The sequence below is a fragment of the Alligator mississippiensis genome, chromosome 2 (assembly GCF_030867095.1).
Source record: "Alligator mississippiensis isolate rAllMis1 chromosome 2, rAllMis1, whole genome shotgun sequence".
In the NCBI taxonomy this organism is placed as follows: Eukaryota; Metazoa; Chordata; order Crocodylia; family Alligatoridae; genus Alligator; species Alligator mississippiensis.
Genome location: NC_081825.1, coordinates 151,390,933 through 151,413,795, shown reverse-complemented (window position 1 = coordinate 151,413,795; position 22,863 = coordinate 151,390,933). Strand labels below are relative to the sequence as shown.

The window sequence follows — 22,863 nt, the reverse complement described above, 5'->3', positions numbered from 1 at the left end:
TATAGCACACTTCTGGGCTGAGCACTTTCTAGGAACTGCTGTCTGGAGATCATCCAGAAAAACAAACAAACAAACAAACAAACAAAAACAAAAAACACACAACCCAGAAAGCAGAATTCATGATTACCTAGTCTGCACGTACAAATGGCTGTACCTATGTCCTAAGGGCCAGCTTAGCTGGAGTGTTTTTCTGTGTCCATACTCTCACACAACTGGAAAGCACTTTTTGCATTTCCTGACCCTGTGGGTTTCACTGTGCAACCTTGGCTTTGATGTATTTTATTTCAATACAGTAGCTTCTGGTTAAGAATGTTCAATGTCTATCTTCCTTCAAAAAACAATACTCCCCTTCTCTAGCAAAAAAATACGACTGGTTTGACAAGATACAAGCTACAATACTCACCTGCCACATGCTAAATGGGAAACGGGACCATCTATCCCTTCAACCTTTTGTGGACCAGTTTTCACTGCAGAAAAATGATGGCCCAGCTGTCCAGCACTGTTATCTCCAAATGTAAATACACTGCCATCCTGTGCAAAACAAAAGCAGAGTCAGCTTGTCACACTTACAGTGGCTTTATAAAAAAAAAAAACAGCCCCTCAAATGATATTGAAAAAACCTAAACACTCTTGGAACAAGTAAAAATACATGAGAAAAATGAAGGTAAGATCACATAAAGTGTTAGATGCCCAGATATTGGACAAACACCAGAGACCATCAGCATGGCTTAAGCCTGGGATCTCTCAACTAGAAGCACCTCTCTCTGCTGCTTGAGTAAAAATAGCTGCTGGCAGGGTTTTGGAGCCCTGGGATGGATCAACCCAGTCCCAGGGCCCAGGCAGGTGATCCCAACCCCACCCACTGCTGCTTCTCCCTGCTACCCAGCTGCAGTGGTCTGCATGCCAGACCTTCCTGCCACTTGGCTGTGGCATGGCCAACACCCCCCCCCCCCCCCTTCCCAGCATGGTTTGCAGAAAACCCCCAGGCTTCACAGGCTGGATCCAGATCCACCCCATGGGATGTATGATGCCACCCCCTAGCTAGTGGGCTAACCCTTTTAACTGATAGCAACAATACACTGAAGATGATCCTCTGAGCAAAAAGGGAGTCAGTCCCAATGTGCACCAAGGGGGGTAGGAGTGCTGAGAAGCCCCCATGGCTTGGCAAAGGCATCTAGGGAAGCCTGAGGCCAAAAAAGAGGCATACAAACAGTGGAAGCAAGCGGCTATCACCAAGGAGAATTACACCTCCATTGCTCGGGACTGCAGGGAGGCTGTTAGGAAGGCCAAGGCAGAGATGGAGCTAGGGCTAGTGACCAGAATTAAGGATAATAAGAAGTCCTTTTTCAAATACATAGGAAAGAAAGAAGGCACCAGGTAATGCAGGGCCCCTACAGAATAGGCGTGGCAATCTGGTGATCGTGGCAAATGAAAAAGTTGACTTCTTTAACAAATTCTTTGCCTCCATATTCCTGAACAGGGACCGGGACATCTCCCCCACTAGAATTGCGGAGGCACCCAGGGAAGGCACCGCCATGCCTAGGGCCAGGGACAACCTAGTTAGGCAACTTTTGGAGGGGCTGGACGTGTTTCAATCAGTAGTTCGAGATGCTCTTTACCCAAGGGTGCTGAGGGAATTGGCGGGGGTCATAGTGGGGCCCCTGGCATGGCTCTATGAGTGCTCGTGGGGCACTGGCCAGGTACCAGAGGATTGGAAGAGGGACAATGTGGTCCCCATCTACAAGAGGAGAAAGGAGGACCCCAGCAATTATAGGCCAGTCAGTCTTACCGTGGTCCTTGGGAAGACTTTTGAGAAAATGATCAAGGAGCACATCTACAAGCGCCCAGCAGGGGAGGTAATGCTCAGGGGCAACCAACATGGGTTAATTGAGAGCAGGTCCTGCCTGACTAATGTGGCTTCTTTTTATGATCAGGTCACAAAGTCCCTGGATGAGGGTGTTGGGGTGGATGTCATCTTCCTGGACTTTAAGAAGGCCTTTGACACGATTTCCCACCACATTCTCTTAAAAAAAGACAAAAAAACCCCAAAAACTAGGTGACTGTGACATTGATACCTACACAGTCAGATGGGTGGCAAATTGGCTAGATGGTCACACCCAGAGGGTGGTGGTGGATGGGTCGTTTTTGACCTGGAGGGATGTGGGCAGTGGAGTCCCCCAGGGCTCAGTCCTGGGGCCTGTACTGTTCAATATCTTTTTCAGTGATCTGGATGTGGGTGTGGAATGCACGCTGTCCAAATTTGCTGACAACACCAAGTTGCAGGGCGAGGTGGGCACGCTGGAGGGGAGGGACAGAATCCAGCTAGATCTGGACAAATTACAGAGGTGGGTGGATGAGAATAGGATGGAATTCAACGCAGACAGGTGCAAGGTGCTGCATCTAGGGAGAAGGAACCAGCAACACACCTAAAGGCTGGGGAACACCTTTCTTGTCAACACAGTGGCAGAAAGGGAGCTTGGAGTTATTGTTGACTCCAGGATGAACATGAGCTGCCAATGAGAGAACGCAGTCAGTAAGGCTAACTGCACCTTGTCATGCATCTACAGATGCATCACAAGCAGGTCCAGGGAGGTGATCCTTCCTCTCCATGCGGCACTGGTCAGACCACAGTTGGAGTACTGTGTCCAGTTGTGGGTGCCACACTTCAAGAGGGATGTGGCTAGCATTGATAGGGTCCAGAGGAGGACCACTCGCATGGTCAAGGGGCAGCAGGGCAGGCCCTATGAAGAGAGGCTAAAAGGCCTGAAACTATTCAGCCTCCACAAGAGAACGCTGAGAGGGGATCTGGTGGCCATTTACAAACTCACCAGGGGGACCAGTGGGAATTGGGGGAGGCTCTGTTCCCCTGGGCACCACCCAGGACTACTAGGAATAATGGCCACAAATTTTGAGAGAGAAGGTTCAGGCTGGACATCAGGAGACATTACTTTACAGTTAGGGGTGCCAGGCTCTGGTATGGGCTCCCAAGTGAGGTGGTACTCTCTTCTACCTTGGGGGTCTTCAAGAGGAGGCTTGACAGATACTTAACTGGGGTGATATGACCCTAGCACCCATTCCTGACCAGGGCAAGGGGTCAGACCAGATGCTCTGTTTAGGTCCCTTCCAACCCTAAGCACCATGATACTATGATACTGATAAACCATTAAATTGGAAGGAACCACTGACAGGGGAACAAGCTTTCTTAATGCAGGTTGTAAGCACATTGATCTGTGGAGAAGCAGCATGCTGAACAGATTTATGGCAATGCCAGAGAACATCTCTGACTTGGAAGAAGTGCAGGGGTGTGGACATTCCTTCACATGCTTTCCATTTATGTCTGATTATTCATCAGATAACAGCTGTTTTTAAATCACAAGCTAGCATTTCTTTTAGAATCAGAAGAGAAGGTTAGTTATTCCGTTTCTAATCTCATCGGTGAACTACATCTTCTTTTCTAAACTTCCAGATGCTCTTTTTCTCTTAGTGGGGAAAAAACCCCTTACTATAAATGTCTTTTAATATAAAGGAATGATTATGCATTAAAGGATAAACAATTGAACAGTAGCTCAAACTACAGCATTTGCCGAAGCTCATGTTAGGAAACTCAGCTTCAGGAATTAACTACAAGAAACAAAGATCTTTAGGTTTATACAACCCCCAACCCAAATCCTGCTTCCTGCCTTGCTCACATAAGTAGTCCCATTGGATATTTGAGATCTTTCCACAGAGTTGAACAGGAGCTCTTAAAGGGAGCAGGCACCCCAACCCACTTGCAGAGACCCTGCAAGTGGGTTGGGGTGCCTGCTCCCCTTAGGAGCCCCTCAGCCAGTTCAAACTATAGTCCATAACAAACAATTATCCTTGTGCAAAACACCAAAAAAAATAAGTAAAGAAAAACCTTTGGCTTTTCTCTAGGAGGCAGGAGAGGGCCCTTGAGCTCTGGCCCTTCCTGGAAGTGAGCTCTTCCAGGTGCAGCCAGGAGGCAGACTGAGAACTGCTCCCTCCCCAGCTCAAGTCCCCAGCTCTCTCCCCACTTGGGCTTTTAACTGCCAGCTAATCACTCACAGTTTGGTTCCTACCCTGGGGCTGGTTGCCCAATTTAAAGGGCCAGACAATTCTGCTACAGTCTCCTAAGCTTAACCTGCCCCTTGTTCTGTCATGAAACATGTTAAAGTTTACTAATGTCAGTTACTGCAGCAATTATTTCCAGACAACTGTATTTCTCTCCACTAAATATATCAACCAAACACCTGTAAACCCAGCTGGACAACTGTACAAACTAAACAAATGCATTTCCTTTTGTAACAGTGGTGGCCTAGCTTTCCACTATCAGCACACAGGAGGATTAGGAAGATACCTGGGTGAGGACTGCAGTGTGTTCATCTCCACAGCCTATATAGATCACACCAATGCTCTTTAGGGCAGCTACTGACCAAGGCTTGAAGACTTGCTCTGTTGGAGAAACAAGATTACTGCAACATGTTAAATGCCTTTTCCTTTTTCAAAGCACCAGCAACCAGCTATCTACTTACTCTGACAGTGCATTCCAGGATCCTGTCCTCTGAAATTTAATTTCATCTAATACATTAAAAATATTTAAAACTGCAGAGTAGATGGGGGATGCTTAAGGCAAAAGTTTAAGATCAGCAGTGCTTTAGTTTCCTCCTATAAATACCCATATATAGCACCAACTACTGTAAGGGGTACTGTACCTTGTCAGAAGTGGAAACATAAGAGGTCTCTGTCATTGCTTTGTAACAGAGGAGAAAGTTTGGGCTGATAGGGGGAAAAAAAATTCACAGGCTGAACATAAAACTTGAAAGAAGGCTCTGGTAATTGAAAACTGCAGAAATAGTCACCTGGACTGAAAACCAACACACCTCCACATTCTATCAAGTTCACTCACTCACACGTAATTCCATAGTTTATAAGCAGAATACTATCATGTTACTCTGCTGTTTTTTATATTTCCACCTTTGAACATAATTTAGTCATCCTTTCTAGTTATGAAAAGATGTTAGTGTCTCCACAACTGGTTGACGTGTGGGCCTATCAGAGGAGCCATAGAAGTGTTTTGGTGAAAGTTGGATGAATTTATTTATTTCATCTTATCTTTTCTTACATTATTTTTGGTAGCGTTACAGTGATGTTGTAGCCATGATGGCCCAGGAATTATGCAAAAGGCAAAGATTTTTTGGGGTGATACCTTTTACTGGACAATCTGCATAGTTGGGATAGTCAGACAAGCTTTTGAATCCAAAGCATTCTACAAAGATCACCTTAAGAAGAATGCTTTGGATTCGAAAGCTTGTCTAACTTTATCCCAACTACATGGTTAGTCCAATAAAAGATACTGCCCAAAAAGATCCTTCCCTCTCTCCTGTTATTTTTCTCATATTGCTATTAACATTACTTGATAAGTCATTTCTGCAGGAAGTCTTATGCTATAGGTTATTTGTAAGGAATTCCCTGTGAAAGCTCAAAATTACAGATTCCAGCTGGTTTGGTCGGACACATGGATGTTACAGTACTTCCCTGTTCTGTTGGGGGGGGGGCATAACTTTCAAATTGGGTTTTCAGCCTGGATCCGAATAGGAAATATGCTTCCAGCAAATGTAGTAGAATAATTGCTTCAAGTTTGCTGAGGTTTTTTTGCCAGTAAAAAAGTTACTTGCTAAGAAAAGCTTGGAAACCCTTTCCTTCTGGATACAAATTAAGAGTTGCATGTTCTTTCCTTCACCAAACACAAAATAAATCATCGTTCATTATAGTGAGCAGTCTAGGTCTATTCCAGCCTCTTATCACAGGGAAGTATATACAGCAAGTGGAAATCCAAGTTAAGATGGCATTTCCTTGAGAAAAGAAAGGATTGCATTACCTTTGGTGTTGGCCTGGCTTAATCCCAGCTGCCGTGCACTGTTTCTTCCCCATCCATACACAACTCCTGAGAGAGACAGGGCAAAGCTGTGTGCCCCACCAGCAGCCACTTGTGCCAAAGGGATCCCATTGAGAGACACAACTTGCTGTGGGATGGCTTGAGAAGGGAATTCTTTCCCTAGGCCCAGCTGGCCATGGCCGTTCTGCCCCCAGGAAAAGACTCTGCCATCTTTATGTAAAATAAATAAATAAATAAATAAATAAATAAATAAATGGAGGGGAAAAGGAGACAGACAGAGACAGACACCCCTTCAGGTAAGAGTTGCACAGACTAGTTCAGTAGGTCTTAACTGGGTTGTCATGAGAGCCTGCCAATGGTGCCCCTGCTGCTGCCACTGTGGAGTGAAGGTGTTTCACATGCCTCTGTTTTCAGAAGGCACATCAAAGCCAACCTGAGAAGCAGCCACAACAGAAAGGCACACATGCCTGCATTACATTATACAGGCAGGCATGCTATTTTCTGATGCAGCACATCCTGAGGATGGACGTCTGTAGGGCAGTTCTGCCTGGTGGCAGTGACATTAATCTCCAGGCTGCCACTGCCATAAGAGCCAAACCAGGAAGAGCTGCAGCGGCGGTGCTAGGAAGGGGCTATGAGGGGGGGGAGGGGGCTGCAGCCACCCCAAATTTCACCATAGCCCCCACTCCCAGTGCCGCTGCTGCCCACCCAGTACAGTCCCAGCACTTTCCAGTGCATGGGTGGAGGTGGAGCACTGAGCCAGAGCTGCTTTCTGGGTGGGTGGCACCGTGCTGTGAGGAGGGCCTGTGAGGGCTATGGCAAAATTCGGGGTGGCTGCAGCCCCCCCCATAGCCTTTCTCCCAGCACTGCCACTGCCCACCCCTAGCCCAGCCCCGACTGAGAAGAGCCTGGCACAGCCAGCTCCTGCCTGCAGCTTCAGTCTGCCTGCCCCTCCCTGTGCAGACATAGGGGCACACGTTCCCCCCCCCCCCCGGCTCTGTTCTGCCTGGCTGGGCAGTCCCCAAAATCTCTATCCATGCACCCCTACTGACAACCACTGAATTAGTGCAATAAGAGCTTTGAAAAAGTAGGATTTTAGATGAACTAAATGAACTACAAGAGTAAAGTTGTATCACTCAGTCAGGACCCACAAGAGTAAACCACACCCACATTAACTTCCAAATAGTTCCTGAGCTGCTCAGGAGCGCCCCCGGTGGCACCTGCCCACTGGCACCCAACCCAGGCGATCCTGGGGGTCGCCACAACCATGGAGGGAAGTACCCCCTGAAGCCACAGAGGGAAGCACCAGGTTCCTGCACAGCTCAGGCAGGCTCCAGGAAGAGGAAAAAAGATCAGGCTCGCTGCTTTCTAATTTTTTTCTTCTGTGGAGCCTGCCTGCACAGGCTACTGCTGGGTCCCACAGCCCCTTGGAGGTGTTTTATCTTGCTACGTACCAAACTCATTTAAAGCAGAATACGCCACTGAGTGTGCAAACAGCAACACCACTAAAGCAGAATACAGTGCCAAATGTGAAAACAGCAAAACTATAAAGAGGTGCAAAAGAGCATTTAAGCCCCAATTCAGCTGTGCAGGGGAAGGAGTGTGGCCCTGCTTTGACCCACTCCCCAGGGTTGGGATTTTGACAGCAGGGAGGGGTGGCAGTATTAACTGCCACTGTTCCCATGCCACCAAGTTTCACAACCCTTCAGAAGCCGTGGGCCAGATTCCAAGGCTCCACAGGCTGCATTCGGCCCACAAGCTGGAGGTAGAGCACCCCTGTTCTAAGTAACTTAAAAATAAAATGTTTATTACCTTGTGTTAGTGCAAGTGAGTGATAGTGTCCACAGGTGACCTGTAATACTCTGTGATTTGATAAACCATCTATTTTCCTGTAACAAATCACAGGATGACCAGATTAACCTGGCTTCTAGATAAAACATAAATGAGTTTTTCCTATTAAAAAAATAAGAAGGCCAAGATGCTTTAGAAAACCTATAAAACTTAAATCTGCAATACCTCTGAGCCTACTCATTAGCCATTCAGAGTTTTCTGCATGTAGTTGTTTCTCTATTAGATGGTGACATGAATACAAGCATAATATTTTTACTTTCTTTTTAATGTAATTTGTCCTGTTGTTCAGCTGTCTGATATTCATGTTGAAATTAGCAGGCACCAACTCATGATATCCCACAAGCATTCACAATGGATTGCTTACTTAACCACAGCGATTTAAGCAGTCTTTTTGACAAGCATTTGATAAACTCTGTAAGCACTACAGCTGGAGGGTATAGCAGCAGCTAAAGTTAAACACTGACAACATGCTGCCCTGCTAAAAGTGCCCCTTCAGTTGCCTGTAGCTCTGCCAAGCTTTCTCCCTTAGGGCTTAAGCTTTCTAGGTCTGGCTTCTGCCCAATTGTGAATGTATTTAGGAATACTTAAGTGAATATGATTCTGATATTTAATCTACTGCAAAAAAGTGGGGAAAATAAATATGCTGCATTTTTTAATCAAGAGCTTTTTTTTTTTTTTTTTTAATCTTTTGAAGAGATCTGGTGTTTTACCAGTTTGGGATGAAATTTTCAAATTTAGTCTGAGGACTGGCCATGGGTCTGACTCTTTTGTGATCTGATAAAAATCTATCATGGACGCTTTTACATGTGTTCCAGGGGTGTTGGGGGGAGGGGAGGTGCTTTAATTAGAGCGGCTCAGAGGGCCACTCTAATTAAAGTATCCCCCCCACCCCCCTTCCCACAGACACTCCTGGAGCACGTGTATAAATACCCTAGGTCCCCTCAAGTTTTACAGTATGCGTTTTGGGCCAAATTCAGCAGGAACAGAAATAGTAATGTAAATCACACATCAAGTAGGTGAGAGTCTGAAAAAAGGAGTTACCTTGCTTTGCTGCGTACATCCACTGCTCCGATATTTGCAGAGGCTGAAAACTTTAACCTTCAAGGATTGCTAATTTGGGTATGCAAAATAAGACTGGTACCTTCAGCTTTAACTTGTGCTTTGACTTTTGGGGGATGATTCAGTCACAAATCCTGCTCTGGCGCAATTCCCATTGACTCGATAAACATTTACTATATTTACTTGAATCTAAGGTAACAATGAATTTAACACTAGATTAGATTCTTACATGGAAAATTTAAAATTGTTATGATTTTCCATGTATATAATTTAATTATTGGAGAATTGTCTTTAATTCATCCTCTGCCCTCAACTGCTACAGGGGGGCAGGTGGTATGGGGAAGTCAACTAGTTTGCCCCTGCCCCCATAACACCTCTGTCCCCTGCCTTCTTTCCCTGCAGCCTCAGGCCCCTCCTTCCTCTTCTGCTCCCCCTCCTGCCCCCGCCCTCAGCCTCTGCTTCTTCTTCCCCTCTCTCTCAGCCTCTGCTGCTTTGCCCGCAATCTGCCAACCCCCACAGCAGCCATGTAGGTTGTGTGCCACTGCTATGGGCAGGGCTGGGGCCACGCTCCATGCCCCAGGCTACAGTGTGCCTAGAGCCAGCTTGCACAGAGCAAGGGTAAGGCAGGGAGGGAGAGAGGCAGGTGGGGGAGCAAAAGTTGCATGGATGGTGGGGAGGAGATAGGAGAAAGAGGCTGCAGGGGAGAGATAACAGGGTGCAGAGATAGTGGGGTTTGGGGCATGGGGGCTACAACCCTGGGTAGAGGCTACAGCCCAAGCCACAGCAGTCACCTGCCCTGCCACTGCCCTCATACTTGTTTCTAAGATAAGGGGATTCCCCCCCTCCCATGTTAAATGAAGGGAGGAAATCTCATCTTACAATTGAGTAAATACAGTAAATGGGATCATATTGTACGGCTGCTATTGACAGCAGCTCCCCGCCCAAACTCAATGGCTCATAAGGTCCCTTCCAGTTCTGCACTCCTACATTTCTAAGACACTTACTCATATGATATCCACTTGTATCAGGCCCAGCATTGTCCTATACTCACTCACAAGTTGATAAAATGACTGTCACGGCGGGGTCTTACAGGAGGGCCGTGATCTCCTTGAAGCCACGCTCTCCGTGCCAAGTCGGCCCAAGGGCACCCTCAGATTCTCGCCCGCCACGTCTTTGCTGTTAGATAAAGTTGGGAGGCTGCCTCATGTCTCCTTGGGCACAGTTAGCTGGGACCTCTGTCCCCGTGTTTTCCCGGACCCACCGGGGGTCTCCTTGTATGATGGGTGCTTCCCAGGCACCCTAGCTTTATGGGCTACGCATGGCTCCAACCAACCCCTAATACCACGCCCCAAGCCTTGCAAATGGGATAGACGTTGGTGTGTCTCTCTGACCATATTACTGCCTGTCTCTCAGGCCTTCTCTGTTGTGCTGACCCTTCCTAGGCTCTCCGAGCCCACTCGGGGCCTCCCTGTAACATCACCCCTCTCTGGGGCCTGCTACGCCCGCACTGGGGCTTCTCGATAATGCCCCCTTTCCAGGGCTCTCCCTGCGCCCACACTCAGGCTTCTCAGCGTTGCTCCCTTCCTGGGGCCATTTCACGCCCACTCTGGGGACTTCTCAGCTACACCCCGACTCTCAGGCCCAACACGCTGCTACCCCCCCCCCCCCACCAGGGTTCACTACACCACTACTGCCTCTCGCCAGGGTTCACCGCAACACTACCGCCTCTCGCCAGGGTTCACTGCAACACTAAGCCCTTCTTCAGAGGCTCACCGCACCCACACTGGGCTGCTCAGCAGTTCCCTTTCTCTAGAGCTTGCTGTGCCCACGCTGGGCTTCCTAATAATACTGCACCCTCACTGGCACTAGGGCCCCACACCCCTGTGGGTCCCTATGACGCCTCCTCCAACCCCTAATAGCCTCGCCCAAACCACTGGTGTAATAAACAACAACAACAAAACCACAAGCCCCTAGGCTACAACATAACTATATGCCACCTGGCTAAACCACAGTGATCAAACCTCTTCAAGCTGTCCTCCTTCACTCAGTTAGAGCAATTCCTACAATGCTCACATCCTAGCTCCTGCCTCGCTAACCACTAGCAGGGAACTACTAGCCTGGCCTCAGCCCTGGGCTTTATGAGGGCCAAGCCCTGCCCCTTCCAGCCAGCTGACTCTCATTAGTTGCCAGGGCAACCCACAGCTGTGCTTGTTATGTCCTGCCAGGGCTCTCTCTCCCTGGCAGTTTCCATGCTCTAGGAGCGGGGCAGTGAGGTGACTCGCGACAATGACTTACAAGTAAGTTCTGTAAGTGCATTTTTAAAAAGTGTAATATGTGAAATCCTCAAGCAATTGTTTCCTCTAGGCATCTTACATTAAATGAATTGTACTCAGCAGAAAAATCTCTTCCAACAAAGCTACAAGCAATACAGGTTCTATCATGTTGCTCTAATTGGTAGTTTATGATAATTTTCTCTTTGCAAAGAATTTCTTTCCCCTAAGATCCAAAATGTGTTGCTAGTGCCGGTGAAAGAGGTGCACACAAACTTCTCAAGTGTGGAAACTTGTGTGGAGTGCCTCATTTCATGCACACCTTTTTTAAAGACAACTATCAATTACAATAATCTGCAAACTTACCTCCAGAACTCTATCCTAACCTCTCAGTTTTGCCTGTTTAACTCTGACCAATGTTATCCTCTGTCAGATTTTACAGTGGTTTGAGCAATGACCACAAAAGAAAGGACCATGATGTGGGTCATAAGTGTTATGCTTAAATGGTTACTTACTTTGGGATAAAACTTTGTTCCTCAAATTCTCCAGTGCCCAGCTGTCCTTCAGACCCAGCTCCCCAGGAAAAAACCTTTCCTTCATTGCTAACAGCTAGTGAGTGTTCTTTCCCGCAGCTCACACGAGTAATAATCTGTGCTTCCAATGCTTGGACTTGTTCTTTCAGTGGAGACAAAAATACAAGTTACAAAAAGAAAAGTCATGTTAAAAAAACATACCTTTTTACAGCAAAAGATTAGTTATGTGCCAATGCTCAATTCATAATGCGGTGGAGATTCCTAACACAATAAGAAGATACTGATGGGCTTCTACATGGAGTTCTTTTTCACATCTGGAAAGACCACAGTTAATACAGGACCATGCCTGTATGGGTTAATATGTGGCAAAAAAAAAGGTCCTCAGGTTTCTGAGAGATAACATAATGCACCTAGAAGAAAAATATTATGGCAATGTTGGAAGAACTTTACAAGACTTTGATACTACAGAAATATTTAGTGTGATCAGACTAAAATCTTAATTCACCTTTCCCAAGTTTTCTGTTCTTTTTCTGTTTTTGTTCATTAGAAATTGTATAGTGTTTTTATTTAAAAAGCTAACTTTTCGTCTTTGATACCAGAGACAGTTCATCATAGGTTCATAATACTCCAAACCATGGCATCCAAGATTTGGTTCCCCAGCAATCCACCAGATGAGCTAGCACAAAAGCCTGGAAGCCATGATTCTGTAGGAATTCTGCATACGGTTCATCAAAGGTTCATGGAACTGGATATGTTGCTATGAAACATTTCAGGTCCTGACAAAACCAGGTCTAATCACTCAATTCTCAGTTCTACTTACAAACTAAGATACACATAGAGAGAAGGCCAGGTACCCTGGATTACATGAATAAAAAAACTTGGAGGTCTGGGGTCTTAAGGTAAGACTGATCTGCCCCAAGTCCCAGCAGATTTGAAGAGCTGATCTGAAGTTTAGTTTCATACTGCTCTGATACTGGGGTGACTACATGTCAATCTGGTTCCCCCTGCACCAAGTCATCTCAATATGAAACCTTAATTACAAACTGACACTTTACCTACAAACTTGACCACTCAGGCCAATGCCAACTCACTGATGCTCCATTGGATGCTTCCTGGGTTTGTGTTGAAGGAATTTCAACTCATAATCATCTTCAGTTCTTTGAAGAAACCTCACTTCCTATGGTATCATGGAAACAGTGGACGTATGAACACGGGCAGAGAGCTATTTATAACCCACAGTAAACCACAAAACTTTCAGTTTACACAAACTGAAGAGTTTATAATAGGCATTTCAAAACCATATAAAAAGGTTATTATGGATCCCTGTGGCATGTTTTTAACCCTCCTGTAAATCAGAGAAATTGAGAGCATCTGTGTAAAGGTGAATAGTTTGGTATTACCAATGCAACAGTCCTCAAAAAGGAGGGATCCATGCAGGGATTTACAGTGTATAATCCAGTTACACTTCAACAGAAGTGTGCAAGACGGGAGGCAATCTGTACAAAAGAGATTATCGGCAGCCTTTTTTCTCATTACAGTGCCAAATATGGCTACTATCTCAGCCGCATAAAAATTTTCAGGAGATTTTTTTATTAAAACTGTAACTCCTCATGCACATATCTTCCTCAATATCACTAATATGTTTTAGCAGAGAATATATGTGTATACTTTATACTAAAAATCCAAACTGATGTTTTTTGATGAACTTTCTTTGCTTAATGTTTGCTGTTGTATGTGTCCACTTTTCTAACGAAGGGCATATACATTTAGACTTCACGTGGTTTCACTAGAATGATTCTGACACCCTGTGGTTTGGATGTTTTTTATGCATAATCATACAGAAAAGTCTATGGGGCCAAATAACTACCAATTCCCTCTGCTTTAATCTTTAGGGACACAGCCTCTGGTCAACAGCATATCACTCTCTACTGAAAGTATGAGTCATCTTGTCTGCACTATGTGAAACTTGACAACATTCCAGCAATAAGACGGTGTGTGTGTGTGTGCCTGTGTGTGTGTGTGTGTATGCGCACCCACATATATGTATATGCATTAGGGCTGTGCAAAGCTTCAGTTGCTGATTCGATTCAGAGGAGATTTGGCCAGATTTGGCAGCCAAATCAATTTAAAGCCTCTGAATCAATTCAGAAACATTAGGAGAGATTTGGAGATTCGGGCAGTCCCTGCTCGCCGCCGCAGGAAGCTAGACCTGTACTCTGTGCTGGTAAGTGGTGGGAGGAATAGGGGCTGGAGGAGAAGGGAAGGGACCACGGGGGGACCCCCCGCCAGGCTCCATCCCCTGCTTGCTCTCCCAGCCCCCCCACACTGCCCCCCAACCCCCACCCACTCTCTCAGCCCTGTCAACGGCTGCCCTGCTCAGACCCAGCGTCCCGGTGCTTTAAAAAAAAAAAAAGCCCTGCACTCACCAGCTGCTGCAGCAGCCATCAGGGCCTCTGGGGGCTCATGGCAGACCCCCCCATGCAGCGCAGCACAGTGGGGGGGCAGCAGGGATCGTTCCCCCCCCGCCCCCCCCGGCCTGGCAGGAGCCGGTGAGTGCAGGGCTTTTTTTTTTTTTTAAGTACAGGCATGCTGGGGCTGGGTGGGGCATCCATTGACAAGGCTAGGACAGCAGGCAGGGGATGGGGCCTGTTTGATTTGGAGATTCGGCCAATTCGGTGGCAGCTAAATCTCCAAATCAGACTCGGCTGAATCAATTTGGGACAGTGATTCGAATCATCGAATCAAATCACTGTCCCCCAAATCGGGTGAATCCAAAACCAAAGCAAATACTAGCCACTTTGCACAGGCCTAATATGCATGACAGTGTTAAACACTCTTGTCATCTTATATTATTTCAAGTTGGTGACATTTGCAATATCCTTCACGTATCCTTTAGATGTCATTTAAAAAAATACCTGTTTTAAGCAAACTGCAGGAGTAATTAGATAAACAATGTCAAAATCATCCTATAAAAAACCATGTGGAGCATAAACATATATGCCCTTACTCAGAAAAGTGCATGCATACAACAGCATTAAGCAAAGAAAGCTCATATATATATACATATATACACATACACACACATACAGATATAATAGAGAGAGAAAGAGCTTTCTTTGCTTAAAGCTCATATATCTATGTAAATATAAATACATATGAAAGCAAAGAAAACAAATCAAAGAAAGCAAAGATAGACAGAAATATCTATGGATTGATATATGAGGTTCCTTTGCTTAATGCTTACTGTTGTGTCTGTGCTTTTTAACTAAGACTGTGTGTGTGTGTGTGTGTGTGTGTGTGTGTGTGTGTGTGTCTATATATATATATATATATAGACACACAGAGAGTATATATAGTATAGGGGTGTAAGTTATCACCATGTCGGTCTAAGGACATAGACAGACAAGGTTCTTTCAATTTACATCTTCACTGACTGCCTATCTTGCATGAATACCAGCCTAGTCTCTGGTTGCTTTGCTGGCTTCTTTACTATTCATTCCACCCAGGAAGAGCACACACCAACTACAGAGACTTCCTCAGCCTGATGAAGGGTTTTTAAACCTGAAAGCTTGCTAAATTTTTTTCCTCAACTTTTAAGTTGGTCTAGTAAAAGATATCAGATTCACCCAAAGAACCTTGTCTGCATATATAGCATAGTATATACAGTGTGTGTGTGTGTGTGTGTGTGTATTATTCTACTATTATAAAAGCCTGTGTCTGTCTGTCCGTAACGCTCTATTCACGCTCTGATTGACTGACGGAAACAGCTGGAGTGCCTCAAGTGTGGGGGAGTGCCGCCATGATTCCAAAGCTGAGCCGAGGACCAGACAAAGGGTGGGGGGGCTAAGGCAAGGCTCCCCCACCCCGCTCCCTACAAGGGGGTGGGAGAGCAGGGGCCAGCACTGCAGAACAGCAGCAGAACAGCGGCAGCGTGGGGCGTTAGGTGGTGGCACTGCATCTCAGGCCCCTCCCCGCCTGTCATTCTTGACGGGCAATTGGCTAGTGTGTACACACACACACACACACACACACACACACACACAGAGTACGTGTTGGAATACATTCAGGGAAGAAAAAGGATGAGATAATATGATGAGGCAGATTAAATACAGAGCCCCATTCAGAGTTCTCATGAGACTACGGTTAGGGGTGGATCCATCCTTTCCCAGGTTGGACAACACCTCTGTGCCTGTGCTGGGGAGAAGAGGAGTGATCAACAGACACAGGCAAGGAAGACAACAGCGGGCGCAGAGTTTTGAGTCTCAGCAGATGACTGAGACTGGCAACAGAAAAAGAAAATGAAACTGAAAGTAGCAGGGCTGTGGAAAGAAGCCAGCTGCTGAAAACCCTGGAGCCTGGGAAGCTGAAACCTGCAGTCCAGGCAGTAATCGAAACTCATCAGTACAGCACCAGCAGCAGTAGATTCCTCTGTCCCTTCCCTTCCTGGGCAGATGCAAAAAGAGGGAGGAAACAAACCAAAACAGTGGGGAAAAAAACACAGAACAGAAAAAAAAAATCTCAAACTGAGCCTTCCTCATTTGCAGCTGCTGAATGTGGGTCCGTATGTCTGCTTTTAGTGACTGCCCCTGTGCTTTTTACAGAGCCCCAGAGTGGTGACACATCCCCCCCAAAATAATAAAATCAGTCTAGCAGCTGGCTGGTGGGTAAGCCTGGCACTGAGCCCTAGCACAAAGGAGTTTTATTTAAGAAGAAAAAAAAAAGGGCCACCTGTGACCCCCCCCTGGGCACTGGGTCTGGGAAAGCCTGTGCTGTTCTATGTGCCTGGCACTTCCTTTGCCTGTACAGCTACGCCCGGATACCCAGAGCCTGGCAAAACAATCCCAGCTCTTCCCACCCTGGGCAGCACCACCCCACTGGCACATCAGCAGCACTAGTGGGGACCACAGCTTCTAGGAAGATTCCCATCTCCTGTATATCCAGTTCCTGGAACATCTGGCATATACTGAAATGATATGTCCTTCTGCCCCCCATGGGTTTGTTTTTTTCCTAACTCAAACTAGGTGAACAGTTTCAGTTGACCAGACTTTTTATGTGTCATTTTAGTAGAGAACAGAAGAGAGCCAACTCTCCACTTTAGAAGAGGCTGTTGGTTGTAGCCCTGTTGATCTAAGGCAGCAGTTCTCAATCTGAGGTACACGTACCACCAGTGGCATGAAGACAACCTGTCAGTGGTACATGTTAAGAGATTGATTATAATGACCATATGACAAAAATTTGCTGGTGATATTTAAGGCTGAACTGAACAATTTGCTGGTGATACTTCAGGTGGTATCATTTTAAGTTGGTGGTGCGCAATCTGCCAGAGCTTGGGAACCGCTGGTCTCAGGACACAGACAGGCCGGGTTCCTTGGGTAGACGTGACCTCGTTTGTTAGACCAACTAAATAGTTGGGGGGAAAGTTCTTTGCACAAACACAACCCAAACAGACAAAAATAAAAGCAATCTCCCAATGCCTGGAGAAGCCCAAAAGCTGGCAGAGGACTTTTTCCCAACCATTTAGTTGGTTTGGTTAATAAAAGATGTCACCTACTTTAGAAGAGAATGAAATCATCGTCACGAGGGATGTCTGGGGCTAGCTCCGCACAGAGCTGCTGCTCCCAGGCCGGGGGGAAGAGCCCAGCGGGGTGCTGGGCGCCGTGCACCCGCACCCAAGGGCGGCAGATGCTGTAGGAGCCCGCGAGGCCCCTCCCGCTGTGCCCGCTCACCTGGCGCGTAGCTGCGGGCCGGGGGCGGCCGCCTGCCCAGCTGCCCGCGGGCGTTGTCCCCGCAGGCCCACACGGTGCCCCCCGGGCGCAGCAGCAGCGTGTGCCGCTCCCCGCACGCCGCCTCCAGCAACGCCGGCCCCGGGCGGCAGGACACGGCCACCGCCGCTGGCCCCAGCCCCAGCCCCAGCTGCCCGCACGAGCCCGCGCCCCAGCAGCGCGACATGTCGCCGCCGCCCGCCCGCGGAGCTCGGCCTGCCCCTGCCCGCGGTGCGGACGGCAGAAATGGGCTGGCTCTAGCCTGGCACCAGGGACGCCTCCACAAGGGCGGGGATCCCTTTCTCCTTTGCTCTGAGCTGGGTTGATTGAGGCTGGAGGAGGGACTGAAGGCTGGGGGGAGGCTCCATTGCAGCCTTCAATTCCCTGCATGCCAGAAGAGCAGATGGCAGAAGTTGGTATGTGATGATCGCCAGAGGAGAGATGAGAGAACTACCTGAAGGGCGCTGCAAAGAGGATGGAGCCGGGCTGTCCTCAGTGGTGGCAGATGACAGAACAAGGAGCACGCTCTGAAGTTTGCAGCAAGGGAAGTGTAGTTTAGAGATGAGGAAAAACTTCAGTATTGCCAACTCTCGTGATTTTTGGCATTGCTCTTAAAGTCTGCACTTTGGGAATGTGGAAAACTTAGATAGATAGATAGCCAGCTCTTTCTTCTATCTATCCATCTAGATAAATGAAAGAGCTAAGTTTTGCACATTCCTGAAGCAGACTTTAAGAACAATACCAAAAATCATGAGAGTTGGCAACACTGAAACTTTCTCCCTGGAAGGGAGAACTGGGGTTACCCAGAGAGTGGCGGAAAAGGTTGAGCAACACTGCCATGATGCGCTCTCATCTGCAGCCCAGTATGAAATGAATGTAAATCTCCCTCAGCTGTGCCTGTCTACACTGCCTGTTGCATACTTCCATCTCAGATGAGTCTTTCCACAGGCTGGGCGTACCTGCAAGTAAGGAATGTCTACTCTACCAGTGGGTAAAGCAGATTAAAAAAGGAGTTGGAGTGTGACATTACATACAACCAGCAGAATTGGCAGATTGACACAATGCATATTTTTGTGTGATGGCATAGGGCAGGGGGAAGAGCATGGATAGAAGGGAAATGGAGGGGTCTAAAAATAGTCTACATGAAGATTCAGATGCAGACAAATGTGTGTGGGTGCACGTGTGTGTGTGTGTGTGTGTGCGTGTGTATGCACCTTGCGCAAACTAAATATGGAGCTATATAGTGGAAAGCATCAATAGGCACTGACAGAGCCAGTCTGTTTCCTGTGGAGTCTGGCTGTGAGTTAGGATTCAGAAGTGTCTGCCATTTCCCCTGATGAGAGGGAGAGCTGGAAACAGCAGGGACTTTCCTTCTTTGGCCTGTGGAGGGGAGAGAGCAGTGGAAAGGGGAATACATCTGTCTAAAAAGGAAGAGGCAGACAGGGCCTCCCCATATGAACAGGGCCTGGTGCTGCTCCACCAGACGTATAAATAATCCAGGACAAACTGACTAACCAAAGCCCTAAGTCTGCAAACACACTATTAACTCCAGCTTCAGTGAGACAACTCGCATGTACTTTTATAGCATTAGCGGGATCAAGGTCTTACTAACTATACAGGGCAAACTGTGACACTGACTATAGCTTCACAGGCTACTGAATGCATAAATTGAGAAAAATGCAGTAAATACATCTTTTTCAAAATCTCTTTCAGTTACCAGCATTTTTATGTATTTTGCAACAGCATTAGAAAAATAGTCTTAATATCTTAACTGCAGTATGATATTAAAGTTGGTGGTCTCTTAAAAGAAAGGAGAACAGAAGGTTCACAAAATAGGAAAGAAAGCAAAGGTACCAGGATGGGAAGGGAGAGCAAAATCCTGGTTTCCTTGCACTAGAGCAGTGATTCTCTTAAGGCTTGAGGCACCCCTTGATAGACTATAGACATCCCTTGATAAATTCAGGGCACTGCTGGGAAAATACTAGCTCTTAGTTTTCACTCCTTTTGGAGTGAAAACTCCAAAACTTTTCCTTTTAAAGAAAAATTATAGAGCAAGAAAAATTACAAGTCAGAACATTTTTAACACTATGATGATTCTGACTTGAAATCTCTGGGCTTGTTTTATGAATCGTGTGTGTGCAACTAACAGTGCTAAAAGTGTGGCATCCCACAACATCCTTGAAAGGATCTCAAGGCACCTCTGGGTGCCCCAGCACCCTGACTGAAAATCACTGCTATAGTGGTTCTAGCATAACAGATCCAGGTTTGTCCAATAGGCAAAATTACAGAAATATCTTTCCATCAACATGGTAAAAGGACTGGTCCTAGTATTTCTGAGAGTGGGAGAAGATGGACCAAGTGCCAGTCCATCAGCAGACTTTACCTTATCTTCTTAGGGCTTTATTTTGCTACTCATCACTGCGGACCTGAACACCATCCAGATAAAAATCAACAGTAGTCACAAATTCCCTCCTGGTACTTTCTCCACTTCTCCCTTTTGGGGGTTAAAATTCTTCTAGGGATAGATGCTAGGGTTTGGGAGAGATCCAGTAGATTTTGGTGGAGGACTGCAAATAGAAGGAATGTATGTTATGGTGGGACAGCTTTCACAAAGAGGAAGGTTTTGCAATGTTTCCTGAAGACATTCATGCTGGATTGATTTGATCACTGCAAGACTGTTCCATAGCTGGATCCCTTGAGCAAAAGTGTTGTCCTCAGCTCTCACATCCTCTACCTTAGCTTTTGTGATATGTCCCAGAGGAGTGGAGCTTCACCGGAGTTCAGAGATCAAAATAAAGTCTTTGATTTAGGTGGAACTTGATCCATTACCTCCTTTAAGAACTAGGGTCAGAGTTCCACAAACTCAGAAGCTGACCTTCTGAAGCTGAATTGTGGCCTCCCATAATTCGGGCCACTTGTCCAGGGATCAAGAAACCGAGGGTCTACCCCTCCCCCTCAATGCAACCATAGGTAGTCTCTAACCACCACACCACGGGTCATACATTGACCAAGCTTTCTTTAACCCTCCTATTGAAACTCCTCACCTTCTGTACCTTGCATTCAATATTATTGGACAATCAGCATAGAAAAAAATATCCTGTCTGATTGGGAACCAGGGCCTATGCTTGGACCAAAGCCCCTTCTCTTTTAGGGCAGCTACCATCTCACAGAGGCACACACCCTTTGGCCTGCATTCTTCCTCCTAACCCTACATATCTCCCTGTTTTGTCTGGACAGTGGGTCAGCTTCAAGGGGAGAGCTGAAGAAGGGTGTGGGCAATGCCTGGCTTGCGGGCTGGAGACTATTTCATTGGGAAGCATGAAATGAAAACCCCCTTTAGGTGAGGCAGACCAAAATTTACACCTCCTGCTCCTTGGACAAGTGTCTGAACTATAAGACTATTGAGCTACAAGTCACTTCTTTCTCTTCCTACTCCTCATGTTCAATAGACCAGCATGAACAATTCTGACTTGTGAACTGTTCATAGTTGCCTGCAAACTGCAGTTTGGGGCTATACCCATGCCATTTAGATATGCCAAGTGGAATAGAATTTAGCTCTAAGTTTCTAGCCATCATAGTTCTGGAGAAAGCCTTACAGGTATGTCTGATTTGCAACTGAAGTTGTGATGCGTACCTGAATTTTCAGAGAGCCTGAAGTAATAGCTCTGAAGTGTGATCTACTCCATTAATTTCAGCATCTGCTAACTCAGATGCCCGTGGGGATGTTGCAATATTGCTAACTTTATCACAGCTCAAAGCATATAAGAAAGCAAGGGACATGTCATACTATGAGTACCTGTGCATTCACTTTCCACCAAGAAGGGCACAAGAGAATGGTTTGAAAGATAAGCCTTTAAGCTAGGCAAATTTCTATAAGCCCACAGCAGGTAAATGAGTTAGAAGCAGAACATACTTTTTTATTTTCCTGAAAGAGAACTTTTACTGTATAACAGGGAAAGCTTTCCTAGATATAAATTTTCCAAATAGTTTTGAAAAAGTTTAAAGAAATCAGTAATCATATCAGTAACACCACAGTGCCTCAGATACAACTGTGACACATTGCTTTACCAATAGACTTCAGCAGATTTGTATGTGGAGTTGTAGTTTTACATCATTTCATTGGGTGGCAGTACATATCCAAATATATCCCTTGATTGTCTATTAACATAATATTGCATCAGTTTTGGCAATACTGAAGCAGTGAATCATGCAATTAGTACAATTTATGGTTGATATATGTTAGATCTTCCTTTCCTGCTTGGTGCAGGGGGCTGGACCCGATGATCTTCCAAGGCCCCTTCTGGCCTTACAATGTATGGCTCTATGAATCTTCCCTGAACTTTCCTGCAGCGGAAATGAGCTTCATTTTGAGAAGGGATGTGATAATTCCTTCAGCTAGAATAACATTATACATAAAACTTTTCAGGTCCTGTATGTAGATTCCAAAAAGATAACCACAAGTGCTGAAGTGTATTAATTCACTTATGTAATGAAGAATTTTTAATTCATGGTCACATAATGGATAAAACGTTAATTGTTTTATATGCAGTCCCACAACATCATTGAATGTAATTTTAATCCGTTGTTTTAAAATTATAATTAAATTATCTGTTTGTTTTTTAACAATTTTTGTGGTAGCAAGTGAGGGATCTGACATAAGCCCCCCTTGTTCAAGCATACTGAGGTGCATCTCAGCCTTATAACTCAGTCTCATTTTATTTTAGGTTAGGGCTATCCCACTGGCAGCCTGTGAGGGGTTAAACTGAGGCCCCCAGACTCCTTCCTGGGTGCTGCTCCCCACTCTGCTATGCCTGCTGTTTCCCCTCCCTTCTCTGGCTTGTGCTTCCTGTCCCTGCCCATGGGGTCAGTGTGGCATGTCCAGGAAACCCGGGGCTCTGGGATTCAGCTGGGTCCATGAAGCAGGGGAGCCTGTGCAGTAGCAGGAGCTCCAGGTGGCATGCAGAGGGTTAGAATCAGGGTGGCCATCTGGCAGTGGGGTTGCAAGCAAGACCATGTTGCAGGGCCGGGGAGCCCATGCAGCAGGGGTGAATGTGGCTCAGGGGAGACAATGAGGTGGTGGTGGGGCATGGGGAAGCCCACGTGATGGGGGAGAATGGCAGGAGGAACATGGGGGAGAAGCATGGCAGCTGGTGGTAGGGGCTGCAGAGCAGGGGAACCTATGCATTGTGCAGCCTAGGGGAGCTGTGGCCAGTGGAGATCCACCCCTATGACATGTGGCCCACAGCCACTGAAAAGTTGGACAGCTTTGTTTGAGGCCTTTATTGCATTCATTCCTTAGCATCTGAATATGTGCTTTCTGTTGAAACCCACACTTCCACTTTTGCTTGCCTTTTTGGCTCAGGTGTTTTCTCTTTTTGGGCAAACTGATATTCAAATTCCAGCTATTTTTGGCAATTGAACAGAGTTCTGAAAAAGACCCATAAACCCCAAATCCTTTGTAGTCACATAAATAGCCAAACTGGAATTACCAT

At 46.4% G+C, this 22,863-nt stretch overlaps 1 protein-coding gene across 7 annotated transcripts in view; it reads right to left on the bottom strand.

Annotated features, from left to right (window-relative positions):
* The window catches only part of LOC102563590 (probable E3 ubiquitin-protein ligase HERC6), a 47,747-nt gene extending 30,100 nt beyond the window's left edge, over nt 1-17,647 (bottom strand). For 5 of the 7 annotated variants that reach the window (XM_059722303.1, XM_059722304.1, XM_059722306.1 and 2 more), the window contains exons 1-6: nt 17,336-17,642; nt 11,592-11,751; nt 7,709-7,785; nt 5,879-6,106; nt 4,358-4,452; nt 404-531 (exon numbers count right to left, since the gene is read on the bottom strand). In XM_059722303.1, coding sequence (XP_059578286.1) covers nt 404-531; nt 4,358-4,452; nt 5,879-6,106; nt 7,709-7,785; nt 11,592-11,751; nt 17,336-17,558 — 911 coding nt within the window. In that variant the 5' untranslated portion in view covers nt 17,559-17,642. Of the gene's footprint in view, nt 1-403; nt 532-4,357; nt 4,453-5,878; nt 6,107-7,708; nt 7,786-11,591; nt 11,752-17,335 lie in introns of all 7 variants that reach the window. The other 2 variants (XM_059722308.1, XM_059722307.1) reach the window with 2 other exon arrangements.
* Nucleotides 17,648-22,863: the final 5,216 nt, after the last annotated feature.